Source organism: Quercus robur, chromosome 7, assembly GCF_932294415.1.
Source record: "Quercus robur chromosome 7, dhQueRobu3.1, whole genome shotgun sequence".
Taxonomy (NCBI): Eukaryota; Viridiplantae; Streptophyta; class Magnoliopsida; order Fagales; family Fagaceae; genus Quercus; species Quercus robur.
This window is the reverse complement of record NC_065540.1, coordinates 8,569,363-8,584,273: the sequence shown is the minus strand read 5'-3', so window position 1 is coordinate 8,584,273 and position 14,911 is coordinate 8,569,363. Positions and strand designations below refer to the sequence as shown.

General features: G+C 38.0%; 2 protein-coding genes across 2 annotated transcripts; both read left to right on the top strand.

Annotated features, from left to right (window-relative positions):
* The first annotated feature begins 1,433 nt into the window (after positions 1 to 1,433).
* On the top strand, positions 1,434 to 3,624 carry LOC126692061 (UPF0481 protein At3g47200). Its single transcript, XM_050387481.1, has one exon. The coding sequence runs from the start codon at positions 2,098 to 2,100 to the stop codon at positions 3,442 to 3,444; it is 1,347 nt and encodes a 448-aa protein (XP_050243438.1). The 5' UTR covers positions 1,434 to 2,097; the 3' UTR covers positions 3,445 to 3,624.
* A 6,786-nt stretch (positions 3,625 to 10,410) lies between these two features.
* On the top strand, positions 10,411 to 11,595 carry LOC126690978 (uncharacterized). The gene is made up of 3 exons (XM_050386068.1): positions 10,411 to 10,959; positions 11,029 to 11,463; positions 11,572 to 11,595. The coding sequence occupies exons 1-3, from the start codon at positions 10,411 to 10,413 to the stop codon at positions 11,593 to 11,595; spliced, it is 1,008 nt and encodes a 335-aa protein (XP_050242025.1).
* The last annotated feature ends 3,316 nt before the right edge of the window (positions 11,596 to 14,911 follow it).

The window sequence follows — 14,911 nt, the reverse complement described above, 5'->3', positions numbered from 1 at the left end:
TACATATTTTTTTATTTATAAATATGTTATTTTTTAACAATCCAATATTCAATAATATAGAATTTAAACAGTCTTGCAGCACTCTTGTAAAATGGCTCGAAGGCCCCACTCTATCCATATCCTATAATAAATCCTTTCTTTTCACACAAGCATTGGATGACCTTTCTTTTATTTTTTTTATGAACACAATAGATGACCTTTCTTTTGTTTTTTATGAACACAATAGATGACCTTTCTACTGCATAATCACATGCACGCTTTCTATTTCCTTTTTGTACACAAATAGTCACAACTGCCAGTCTAAAAGTCGAGCTAGCCTGAATGAATAATATATGGATGGATCAAACATTGAATATTCAATGGAAATGACTGGAAAATCTCCACCTAATTCAAGGAAACCATCACCCTTACGGTAAGCCGCCAGTGGCATTGATGTGAGTCTGTGGACATCTATCGGCTTCAAGCTCCTGGTATATGTCTCTCTCTTTTCTCTCTTTGTTTAAATGCTGTGAATGATTCAGTCAAAGTAGTGTATATGGTATATACTGCTAGCTTTACTGTACGTTTTTGTTTTAAGATACTATATGTGTTGTATTTTAATAATTTGAAATTGCTTGTGTTTCAAATCGTGGAGAAAAGCTGTAAAAAATTGTGACTGTCAAGTTTTTTTATTTTATTTTATTTTATATTTTTATATTTTTTGGGGACTGTCAATTTCTTTACCCTTTTTTTTAATAACTTTATATGATAATATATTAGTATTAGTATATTACAGTGTTGTTGAGTACCCTTTACTATGCTGTTGCGTGAATGAATAACGATGATGTCAGTTCAAAGTGAATGTATATATATAGCAGTGTTGTTTATTGTATTTATATTTGGTTTTGAGATTTTTTTTTTTTAATTGTTTGGTTTTATCTCATTGCATTTAGTAGTTTATACTTAATTATTCATAATTTTTTTTCTTTTTAAATTAGCTAAAATTTGAGTAATTTGTGAAAAAAAATCCACAATCTATTCTTAATGCTGAAACTTTAGATATCGTACACCTTAGAAAGGCTCCAAAATGTGAACTTAAACAATTAGATATTGTTTCTTTAAATGTGATCCTAGATTTCGACAATATAAAACATGAGATTTTAAGTAATTGTTTAATTGTGAATTTAGAAAAAAAACACTGCTAAAAAATTTCATTTAGAATCAATTATAAATGATTTTAGTACCATGAAAGAACATTAGATACAACTATTTGATCATAAAAGTTTTTTTTTTTTCTTAAGAATTTTTTTTTATGTTTAGATTGGCCCCCTTTAGGAAACAATCCTGGCTCCACCACTGAAAAAAAAAAAAAAAAAAAAAAAAAAAAAAAAAAAAAAACTCTTATTGTGGGAATGACAATTTGTCAAAAACACATCTTTCCCTTTTCACTTCCATCTATTTTTACTTTTTTCACGTATTTTCTCTCATTTCTTTTCTATCCTTCTAATTTCATCTCCAACCAAATGACGTTAAGAATTGGCATAAAATCTCATCTAGGACCCCTGAAGGAGCATGATGGTTGAAAGGATCTCGAAAATTGAGTCTAGTATTTTATTTTTCTTGCATCGCATAGCTTTGTGAAAGGATAATCAAAATTAGACTTTGACTACAATCGGGCGTTGTCAGAATACCTTAGACATTCTCCACACATAATTGAATTTCAAAATTCGTGTTTATGGTGCGAGCCATGGTTTGATCTAATCTTAGTTAGCTAGAGGACATTGGAACCTAGGAGCTAGACTTTGATTTAAATCAATTACACAAAGGTAACCAAATTCACATCTTAAGAAATCTTAATAATTGTTAAGGGTAATCACTCTGAGAGAGAGACAGAGACAGAGACAGAGAGCAAAAACCAGTTGGACCCAATGTTGACAATACTAATGAAGGTGGGACCTTTTCATCCATCCATACTCTACAATTTCTCCTAACATTTATGGTACATGATGTACCCCCCCTTAGCCACATGCTCCCCCCTTATCTTCCCAAAACTTCCAGAAAGTAGAGCCACACCAATTTGAGCTTCACAACCATAATCTAAAAAACCTAAAATCCACGATGGGAAGCAATTCTGTAGATAAAAATTCAAGTCACATAGTGAGCATTTGGGAGGTCAACAAGGATCGCCTAGACAAGATGCACGAGAAGATCTCCCAAAACCCAAGGTTACTAAGCAAAGCCGCAGGTAAAAGAACATGTTGCATCTTCAGAGTCCCCAAGAGCTTAATCGACATCAATGGCAACTCGTATCAACCTCACATCGTCTCCATCGGCCCCTATCACCGTGGCGAGCCTCACCTACAAATGATCGAGGAGCACAAGTGGAGGTACCTAGGTTCTTTGCTCTCTAAGACCAAAATTATAGGTTTAACCTTAGAGGACTACTTGAAAAGCATACACCCACTTGAAAAAGAAGCTAGAGAGTGTTATTCTGAGACCATTCACCTCAGCTCCAATGAGTTCCTAGAAATGATGGTTGTTGATGGTTGTTTTATATTGGAGTTGTTCCGCAAGGTTGACAATCACATAAGGTACGATCCCGATGACCCTCTCATCACTATGGCCTGGATATTACCTTTTATCTTCAGAGACTTTCTCAGGCTTGAAAATCAAATTCCATATTTCATTTTGGAACGTTTATTTGAGGTTACAAAATTGCCTCAAGAGGAGTCTGGTCCATCCTTGTCCTTACTCGCTTTGCGATTCTTCAACTACATAATGCAAAGACAAGACGATATCATAGAGAGTCACCACGATCTTAAAGGCTTGCATTTGCTTGACATGGTTCGCTCAAGTTTTTTCCCACCCGATCAGCTAGAATGTGCAGAACGAGTCAAAACTCCAACCCATATCATCCACTGTGTCTCGAAGCTACGCCGTTCGGGGATTAGGCTGAATCCAATCAAGGCAGACAGTTTCTTGGTTGTGAAATTCAGGCACGGTGTGATTGAGATGCCCACTATAACAATCGATGATTTCATGACTTCTTTCTTGATGAACTGTGTGGCATTCGAGCAATGCCACAATAGTTGCTCTAAGCACATTACGACTTATGCTACATTTTTGGACTGCCTTGTCAACACTTCTAGAGACGTGGAGTACCTTTCTGACCAGAACATAATCGATAATCACTTTGGTAACGAGGCCGAGGTTGCTCGATTCATCAACAATCTGGGCAAGGATGTGGCTTTTGATATTGATATGTGTTATTTGTCGAAGTTGTTCGAGGATGTGCACCACTATTATCGGAATAGTAGGCATGTACAATGGGCGAGCTTTAAGTATACATATTTTGACACCCCATGGTCTTTTATTTCTGCATTGGCTGCCTTTGTGCTCTTAATCCTTACGCTTGCGCAGACTTTCTACACAGTCATAGGTTATGTGAAACCTAATAAGGGCTGATAATCAGCCACCTTAATTTTCTCTCCGCAGTTTTAAGAGGATCACGGAGAATTGTAGGAGTATCAAATTTTTGAAGTTTGTTGTGTAAGTTTTTTTATTTTTGATGAGTTGTAATGTGAGTTTTGAGTTCTTGTAATTGATCCATTTTGGTATGTAAAATGCTAATCTGTGTGTGTATTATTACTAGATTTATTATTATTATTATTATTGACAAATCCAACTAATTAATTAGGCTATCTAACGTTCAAACATTATTTTCCAACAAATAAAAATTCAAACTTTCCCATATAGACAAACCTTCGTTATTATTTCCCAGCAATCCTGGTGGACAAATTGCCGTATCAAATGCGTGCAAGTACGGGTGATTGTTACGCAGTCAATTGGAATTGAGTGGAAATTTTCGAGTGACTTCCATGGAATATTCAATATTTGATCCAAATATTATCCTTTGTCCCATCCACGCTAGCTAGACTTCGACGTGTAACTGTGCGTCTGTGTCTACTTGCTCCATGACCAAAGAAGTGTACGTGTCTTAGAGCATTCACATTCATGGTTGTAAAACCACTTAAAAGTTATTTTAACATTCCAAATCATAAAAAAAAAAAAATGTGCTAATGGTGCTATATTTAAAATAATTTAACAATTAATTACCATAAAAGCATTCTCATCAAAGGTTGTAAAAATTTTAGCATTTAACATATCACTTTACAATACAACCTACATCAAAACTTATATTTTTTTACCACTTCATTTAAATATTCTTTCTTTATTATTTTTTTATTCTTCCTCTCTCTCCTTTTGTCTCTCTCTCTCTTTCTCAACCCAACAGATCTAGAACTTCTCCCTCTCTCTAATCTTCTGCTCTCAAACCTTCTCCCTCTCCATAGTAATCCAACAAAGAAATAAAAAAAAGAAACAAAACCCAAACTGATTACCGGAGTCCAGTGAATGCCAAGCCGGAGCTTAACAAAACCCATTGACGGCTCGGAATGCCGCTTCATCATCTCGGCCTGGATTTCTGCCTTCGACATCTTTGACAAATTAGAAGGTCGGAGATTGGAGTCACCAGAGGGTGTGGATTTCTTGCTCCACTCCTTCCAAGCCTCGTCCTCCTCGTCATCAACAACATCGTCAAGATTGTCCGTTATGTGAGATGCAAAGAGAAAGAGAGAAAAGATAGAGAGAGTGAGAGTGAGAAAGATGACAGAGTGAGTCTGAGGAGAGAGAATTAAAAATATTAAAAAAATTATAACATCTTGCTTCAGTGCGCTCTTAAAAATGAGAGCTCACTGTAGCAAGATGTCAAATTTTTTAGCATATGGCATCCTTGATGGAATAGGTTTTTGTGGTTATAAATGCTAAAAATAGCATTTTAGCACTTATATCACCCTTAATAAGAATGCTCTAAGCTGCTACTAGTGTATTGCTATTAATTTTTTATTAGGGTTTATCTTCTCTCTCTCTCTCTCTCTCTCTCTCTCTCTCTCTCTCTCTCTCTCTCTCTCTCTCTCTCTCTCTCTCTCTCTCTCTCTCTCTCTTGTCGTTAGTTTTTGCCTTGCTCTTCGACTCTTTCACTCACTCTCCTCTCTCTTATCGTCAGACTCATCGTCAGTCTCATGGGTCTCCGTTGTGGGTCGATTTGTGGTTTGTGGGGCCATCCATTTCGTTAATCTTTGTTGTTTGTGGATCTATATTGTTTATCTTCGAATTCGCTGATCTATCAGTGGGTTTATTGGGTTCATGGTCGATGGCTTTGTGATATGATTTTTAATTTTGGTGGTTTTGGGTTTCAATTGATGTTGTGGTGGGTTTCTATTGTGGTGCCAATGATGGTTGGTTGTATGAGTTGCGGCGATTTTGTGGCTTTTGTGGAGATTGGTGATATAGGTTTGTGGTGGTTTTTTTTTTTTTTTAAAAAAAAAAGAAAATTAGAATTGCGGTGGTTATTGGTGGGTTGATGTGGAATTTTTTTGGGACAACGAGTTTACGACCATGGGTTGTGGCGACTAGCTGTGCTAGTGATGGTTTGTACGTGGTGGTTGTGGGTGGTTGTTCTTACTTCAGATAAGAGAGAGAGAAAGAGACATAGATGAAGAATAAAGAAAGAATATTTAAATGAAGTGGTAAAAAAAATATAACTTTTAATGTTGAGTGTATTGTAAAGTGCATGGGGGTGATAAAATAGCTTTTTGAGTTGCTTAAAACTAAACTTTTTAGCACCACCAAAGTGAATACTCTTAAAGATGTTTTGTAGTTTTTCTTAAGTTTAGTTCTTCTAGACCTACTATCAAACAATCAAAAAAGGAAATTTCTTCAACACCTAAACTAGAAAAAAATTGCGCATGAAAGTAGAAAACAACTTTGGGGATTTAGTTAGATATAGAGAATGCATTATGCACTCCACAACGCACATCAATAATCAGTATTTAACTTTGATTATTTCTTCAAAATTTTGTGCAATGCAATATAAACAAAGGGAAACAAATTATCTCTAGTGCATTGGAACTAATACAATACAGACATGTGTCTAATTTTTATCATGTGTCTAAATCGTGTCACTCTAATGCACTAGAGCTAACACTTACCCTAAACAAAGTACTTGCCTAGTTTTTAGATCATATGTTCTATGATAACATGCATGCATCAAAAGTGATACATGAGACTTGGTATCAATGGTTGTGATTTAAAGGAAAAATAAAATAGTTTTAGATTAAAAACCATTTTGATAAAATTATGACTGACAAGGAGTTGATGTGGAGATAAACTTGAAATCTCAACAGTGAATCATAGTAGTCACATTATGGGAGGTCCTGTCAATCATCAAGATCTCATAATTTTATGGTGAATGAGGTAGTCTGTTTGTTGATAAGGTTTGAATTAGGGGATCAATCGAAGAAATCCTTCATGATCTCATTTACCAATGAAGTTTTTGATGTGGAAAACCTTAAAATCATATTTGAGAAAGAAAATTTGGATTTTGAAATGGGAGAAATGAGAATCAGGCAAGGATGGACTTACATGGGGGCCCAAAGGGGCCCGAGCCCCCCCTGATATTCCTAAAAGAATTATATATATATATATATATATATATATATAATATAATGTAATATAATATAATATAATTAAGACCCAAGACAAAATAGAGTTGGGCCCCCCTTACTTCAAAAAGCTTGCCCCTCCTCCAAAACTAAAATCTTAACCCAGCCCAAAAAACAATCTTCAACCCTTTTTACTAGAGGTGGCAAAATTGGACACGACCTACGAACCCGACACGACACAACACGAAATTAGTAAATTATGGGTTAAGGCTTAACGAGTTTGTGTCATATTCGGGTTGACACGGCTGACTCGTTTAATAAACGGGTTGGGTTTGTGTTGAACACATAAAACACGTTTAACCCATCTGACTCGTTTAATTAAATGACATTTTATCAATATAAACTTATTAGTTGTTGTGATTTATTTTCTTTGACATATTGTGATTAATTATTTGTGATATTTGGATATGCTTTAGTTTTGAATGATTATTTGTGATGCACTTACTCGTTAGTTCTAAATTTTATATTAAAAATATTTATTTGTATGTTTTTTCATTTTTTTTTCATTTTGATAAAATCTGATGAACAGGTCGACACAACTGACCCGTTTAATAAATGGGTCGTGTTAGGGTTGAGGAATCTTGACCCGTTTAATAAACATGTCGGGTTAATGTTGACCTATTTAGTCGAATACTCATGCGTTAACAAGACATGAACTCGACACGTAAACACAAATTTTCACCCCTACTTTTTACAAATAAAAACCCAGCCCAATAAAGTCGGAATCTACCCATTAATTAAAAAAAAATTAGAATATCAAATTGAGAGAGAGAGAGAGAAACGCATACAAACAATACCCAAACCCCCAATACTCACACAATGCTAACACAGGAGTCATAGAGGGCCAGTTGGCCAGATAGTAGAGAATTAATAGTAGTATTATTAAGTGTTTGACTGTTTATTGGTAGTGGGGCAACAAAAGTGGTAAAGTGGGCTTGCAGAGTAGTGAGTCAAGAAAAAAATGGTAAAGCTAGGAAAATGGTATGTTGGCATATCATAATAAATTGATAGTGTCGTAGTGGGCGACAATCTATATAGAGTTGAATATTTAATACACTATTGTCCCACAAATTGAAGAACATAACAAAGACAAATACATCATAGAATAAAAATGTCGCACAAATTGAACAAAATAAAATTGTCACACTTGTTCACGTTGCTAACTCATAAGTCATAATGCTTTAATTAATATTTTAAAATTATATAAATTTATGAAACTAATAAATCTATCAATTGAGAAGTCTAAATTTATATTTGATGCATTATGTATATCAACCACATTCTAAGATTTGTCTTTACTTAGTAACAACAATTAGTCATTTTGTAAAATTTAAAGAGTGTCGAGTTCACTTTTTATAGATGATTGCATTATAATATATTAAGAAATAATGATGTTTTGTGTCTTTTGTTTTTGTTGGTAAATGGTTGCATTTTAATATATTTTTTTGACAAACATTTTAATATATTAAGAAACAATGATTTTGTGTATTTTTCTTGGTTTATAGTTTATTAATAATATATGGATGCTCATTTTGATTTTTTTTTTTCTTATACTCCGGCTCCCCTAACTTAAAATCCTAGGTCCATCCCTGAAATCAAGGTTTAATGTTTGAAAGGAATGGTTTTTTTAAAAGGGCAAAACCATAACTAGGGATTAATCTTGAAAGAGAGGTTTTTTTGAAAAACAGTAATGTTGCAAAGTTAATTCAACTCAAATATGATTTGTGTGACCTACAGCATCTTGATCAATCAAGTAGAGTCTATACTCTTTTTTTTTTGAAAGAGTAAAGTCTATTTTCAACAAAAAAGTAATTAGAAAAAAAATTAAATAAGTTATGTAATTTAACAATAATTTCAGCACAAAAAAGTTAATTTAACTAGAAAAAGGCCACCTAATAGATATTCTAGGAGATCGATTCCACTTTATCATACCAAAAAAATGATTTTAATCCACAAAAAAATATAGAACATAAACCCTAAAGTACAAAACCAACCCCCTTGGCCCTTCATATAAATGCCACGCAATTGGTTCAATTAAAGTACAAAATTTAGCTATATTATTTATTTGATAAAAAATTTTTAAAAGAAAATTGGAGGATTCTTCATTTAATTATTAGGTCATCTTTTATTCGAATAAAAAATGATTAACTTGTGACCTTCTTTGACTTGATGCATTTAGACAATTATTAGAGCATCCATAATGGTGAATGCTATTCTATTTTATTTTACCATCTCAAAAAGTTACTTTATCAATTATACCATATCATTTTATAATACTTCTGTAGGGGTAAAGTCCCCAGATCATACAATGGGCCTTCGGCCCCATATAGAATTCGACCACATTCGAGGAGAAGGTGTGGGCACCAAAAGGGCTCCCGGCCCAATTCTTATGGGCCCAAACTTGTTTGAAAGGCGGTCCGAGGAGGAATGTCTCCTCGGACGTACCAAGTATGGCTCAAACATGCACCCTGGCAGCAATAAAGATTCGCTCCAACGAGTATTAGTAGCAGGGATGAGTCCCACAAGCCCGTAAGAGGGAAGAAAGTATAGGATGTCAATGGAGAAACTACAGCTGCCACATTAAATGCATGGCAGCTACTTTTCTGGCCGTATTAATGTGGAGAGGACTTGCGAACAGTGTTACCTTGGCTACTATAACTCACAGAAAGATGGGGGAGATGTCAAATAGGACGGGCACTCAAGTGAAGATCCAGATGATCAACAAGTGTAAGGTTCTGATGACTTCAAGGGGGCTATATAAGAGAGGGGAGTCCCCATGAAGAGGGGGACCAAAAAAAAAAAGGAGGAACTTAGAACAGAAGAAGAAGAGAAGAACTATAGCCTTTGATAAGAGACAGAGATACACCCCATATGTCTCCTTGGACCGTATATTTAATGGACATGAAGGAGATTTTTCTTATTTTCGATTGTTGTATGGCCCAAAGTTAACTAGCACGCACTTCGTTAGGGCCTAGTTCTGTAACTCACTCTTTACAAATTCATTGTATAGGGCTCCTTGGGCCAAAACCCCATAACTGTTGGGCCTGGGCCCCGAACTGTGACCCTACAACTTCCAACATCCCAACTTTTATTTTACAATACAACACATTAAAATAATATATTTACACAATAAAATAATATATTTCAAAACATAAATAAAAGCCAGCACGGAGAGAGAGACAGAGATTGAGACGTGAAAGAGAGTGGGAGGAGAGAGGATTGAATAAAAAAAAATATTACTTCTTTTTACAATTGTGCTACAGTACCATCACAAAGAGGCCCTCTCGATAGACGAAGCTGATGATAAGATACCTATTATTGCATTCACCAATGGTCTGAGGAAGTTGAAGTTTTTGTTCTCCTTATACAAAACGACCCAAAGACCATGTCAGATGTACTTTATCAGGCTACTAAGTATATAAAAGTAGAGGACGCACTACTAGCCCGAGAGGAGAAACCTAAGAAGAGGGAAAGGCAAGAAGATGCGTGGTAGGACAGGGGATAGAAGACGACTAGAACCAAAGATCAACGGGAGGATAGGCACTCCAAGCCCCCCATTGGAAGGTTCATCAACTTCACCCCGCTTACTGCCCCAATTGATTAGGTATTGATGCAGATCAAGGACGATACGACCTTGGCATGGCCTAGCAAGTTGAAGGGAGATCCTAGCAAGAGGTCCAGAGACAAGTATTGCCATTTTCATCGGGATCATGATCACGACACCTCTGAGTGCTATAACTTAAAGCAGCAGATTGAAATCCTTAGGAAACTACAACGATTTGTCAGTAAAGAAAAGGTAGACCCACCATAGGAGCATGCTGCAAAGAGGGATAACGAGCGCCCTAGGCCACCACTAAGAAACATAAGGATGATTGTAGGGAGCACCACAGCTTCCGATTCGTCCAGAAAGGCACGTAAGACTTACCTAAGGATGGTTCAGAGCATCCAGCTAATGGATTTCGTTCCAAAGATGGCACGGGTTGACAACCCCATAATTGGGTTCTCGGAGGAAAATGCTCGATGTCTCCACCACCCATATGATGATACACTCTTTGTTAGCATACAGGTAGGGGATTACAACACACACCGGGTCCTAGTTGATAATGGAAGCTCTACTGATATCCTTTATTACCCAGCATTCCAACAGATGAGGATTGAGAGAGAACAGCTCGTATCGACCAATGCACCACTTGTAGGGTTTGGAGGAATGAAAGTATACTCCCTTGGTGCGGTCACATTACCCGTGACGGTTGGTGATTACCCTCAACAAATTACTAAGGATGTTACATTCCTTGTCGTCAATTGTTCCTCTACTTACAGTGCCATACTGGGCCGTCCTACCCTCAATTCATGGAAAGCTGTAACTTTGACCTATCACCTGATAATCAAGTTCCCCACCGAGTACGGAGTAGGGGAGGTATGTGGAGACCAAGTGGTAGCACGCGAGTGCTACATAGCGATGTTAGAAATGAACGACCATTTGTAGACTATGAACATAGAAAAGCAACGAGCAGTTGTAGAGCATGTTGAGGGATTGGAGGAGATACTTCTCGATAACTCCAGACCAAAGCGAACAACCAGGAACGACACCCTCGCCAGTCCCCCAATCCATCAAGCACTCATGACATTCCTGAGAGAGAACCAGGATGTCTTTGCCTGGAGCCACAAAGACATGCCCGGGATTGACCATTCGGTCATGGTTCACAAGTTGAATGTATCACCCTCTTTTCCCCCTATCCGACAAAAGAAACGAGTGTTCACCCAGGAGCGAGACAAGGCTATTGTGAAAGAAGTTCGCAAATTGCAGGAAGTCGAGTTCTTACGAGAAGTATACTACCCCGACTGGCTGGCCAACGTGGTAATGGTCAAGAAAGCCAATGGAAAGTGGAGGATGTGTGTAGACTTCATGGATTTAAATAAGGTGTGCCCCAAAGATAGCTACCCACTCCCATAGATCGACGTTCTAGTAGACTCAACAGCAAGACACCAGTTGTTGAGCTTTATAGGTGCATTTTCTGGTTATAACCAGACCAAATTGGACGAGGCTGATTAGGAGAAGACTTCGTTCGTCACCATCCAAGGCCTCTTCTACTATAAAGTGATGCCATTTGGTCTCAAGAACGAGGGCGCAACGTATCAGAGGCTCATGAACAAAATGTTTGCACATCAGATTGGGAGGAAAGTCCAAGTCTACATGGAAGACATGCTAGTGAAAAGTCGACGGGAAGATGACCATTTAGACAACCTCAAGGAGACTTTCGATACCCTCCGCTCTCACAACATGAAGCTCAATCCAAGTAAATGCGCATTTGGAGTAACGGCTGGAAAATTCCTAAGATTCATAGTGTCTCAGAGGGGCATTGAAATCAACCCAGACAAGATCCAGGCCATAATGGAGATAGCACCACCTAGGAACATAAAAGAAGTGCAAAGCCTCAACAGTAAGGTAGCGACACTGAATAGGTTTGTGTTAAGGGCAACAAACAGATGCCTGCCTTTCTTCTACATAATGAAGAAATCCTTTGAGTGTACGGCGAAGTGTCAACAAGCATTCGAGGACCTAAAGGCATATCTCTCCTCCCTGCCATTGTTAAGTCCTTCTAAAAATGAAGAAGAGTTATTTCTTTATCTGGCCGTCTCCCTAGTTGCCGTCAGCACAGCCTTGGTCAGAGAAGAAGACCGAGTGCAGAAGCTCATATACTACACTAAAAGAGCACTCTGAGGCACAAAAGAGAGGTACCTCCCGATGGAGAAGCTAGCTTTCGCCTTAGTAACTGCAGCTTGCAAGCTCAAACCATATTTCCAGGCACACACGGTGATTGTTCTGACAGACAAGCCTCTACGGAGAGCAATGAGTAGTCCTGAAGCCATTGGACGGATGGCACTATGGGCAATTGAGTTAAGCGAATTCAACATACAATACCACCCATACACTGGTATAAAGGGATAGGTGGTCACTAACTTCAGTGCAAAATTCGACAATAGGGAAGGCCAAAGGGCAGAAGAGCATCCTTAGTGGAGTATCCACACGAACGAATCATCCAACAAGCAGGCTAGCGGAGCAAGCATAGTACTCCATTCTCCAGAAGGGGATGAGATCGAATGCATGGTTTGTCTCGACTTTCCTTGTGGCCTCCTTATCGTCAGGTAATGTGCCATCTTTCAAGTAGGAGACTAACGGTGTGGTCCAGTTGCCTTTAGAACCTATCTCCTGCATATCGATGCCATCTATTAATGGTGAAAGCTGTACAAAAGAAAGTACCTTACTAAGGATGAGCATGTGTTCTGCTGATGCGACCTTAGCAAGACGGTCAACATGTTCGTTCTCTTCCCTTGGGATTTGAACAAACTTAGCTTAAAGGTCATCCACACGTTTCCTTACTTGCTCTAGGTACTTCTTCATCCTTTCACTTTTGCATTCATAATCTCTATTTACTTGACTTGTGACTACTTGGGAGTCACAATAAACAACCACACTTGTGGCCCCTGCTGTTTTGGCGAGATCTAGACTTGTGGCCACACTTGTACAAAAGAGGCTTCTCCCGATCGTACCTAAGATACTTAGGCCCCAAGGAAGCAGACTGTGTCATGAGAGAAGTCTATAAGGGGATCTGCGGGCACCATTTAGGGTCATGGTTCTTAGTACACAAGCTAATTCGGGTAGGATACTATTGGCTTACCATGCAGAAGGATGCCTAAGCCTATGTTAAAGCTTGCAACAAGTGTCAAAGGTTCAGCAACATCATCAGATAGTTAACGGAAGAGCTCACTCCAATGACAGCCCCGTGACATTTTGTTCAATGGGGATTGGACATCATAGGCCCATTCCCAACAGTGATAAGACAGCTGAAGTTCTTAGTGGTTAGCATAGATTACTTTATCAAATGGGTAGAAGCTGAAACCTTAGCCACCATCACGGAGAAAAATGTGTGAAGTTTCATTTAGAGAAACATCATCTGCAAGTACGGGATCCCTAGAGTCTTGATCTCAGATAACGGAAAGTAGTTCAACAAGAGATTTCTGCTCACAGTTGGGGATTAAGAATCACTACACCTCACCTGCCCACCCTCAGGCTAACGGCCAAGTTGAGGTCACGAATTGATCCTTGCTTAAAATCATCAAGACTCAGCTCGAGGGGGCAAAGGGTATATGGCCTGAAGAGTTGCCAAGCGTACTATGGGCATACAGGATGACAGCCAAGACACGTATAGGAGAGACACCATTTCGACTAGCATACGAGAGCGAAGCCGTTATCCCAACTGAGGTAGAACTCACAAGCTACAGAGTGGAGAACCATTATGAGAATATGAACGATGAAGCCATGTGCCTACAACTTAACTTAGTGGATGAAGTCAGAGCAACCACTAAACAAAGGTTAGCACGGTACCAAGACCTCATGGCCAAGCACTATAACTCCAAAGTAAGGCCTTGTCTTAAGGAAGGTGACAAGCACCACAAGAGATCCCTCCCAGAGAAAGCTAGGACCTAATTGGAAAGGACCCTATAGAATCACTTCATGGCAGAAGAAAGGCACCTATCACCTGAAGACGCTAGATGGGCAGAAGTTGCACCACCTATGGAACACCGAGCACCTAAGAAATACTACCAGTAGATGAAAGCATATAGAGCATCACTCCTCATTTCCGGTTTATTTCTTTTCATTTAATTTTTACTTTTTAAGCCCAAATGGCAGGCTTTTATTATTTCAAGAACAATTAATACTTATGCACGCATTTATCACAATAAGAGGAGTTTATCACAATAAGAGGAGTTATTCAGATATTACCTGTGTATGTATATGTCTCTACGAAACTGCATCTATGATTAAGTTCACAAGTGGACGAGTTCATCCCATGGGGATACCTTGAAATCAGTAAAAGGCCATAAGCGGACGAGTTCATTATTTAGTCCACAAGTGAACAAGTTCATCCCATAGGGATGCCTTGAAATTATTAAGTCCACAAGTGGACGAGTTCATTATTAAGTTTGCAAGTGAATGATGCCTTGAAATTATTAAGTCCACAAGTGGATGATGCCTTGAAATTATTAAGTCCACAAGCGAACGAGTTCATTATTAAGTCCACAAGTGGACGAGTTCATTATTAAGTCCATAAGTGGACGAGTTCACCCCATAAGAATGCCTTGAAATTATTTAAGTCCACAAGTGGACGAGTTCATCTCATAGGGATCCTTGAAATGATTAAGTCCACAAGTGGACGAATTCATTATTAAGTCTACAAGTGGACGAGTTCATCCCACAAGGGGATGAGTACACCAAAGTGGATGAGTTCATCCCAATTATTCACCAAACCCTTTAGGGATAGGTACATCCTAACATGTATGCTAGTCCAAAGGTGGACAAATAAACA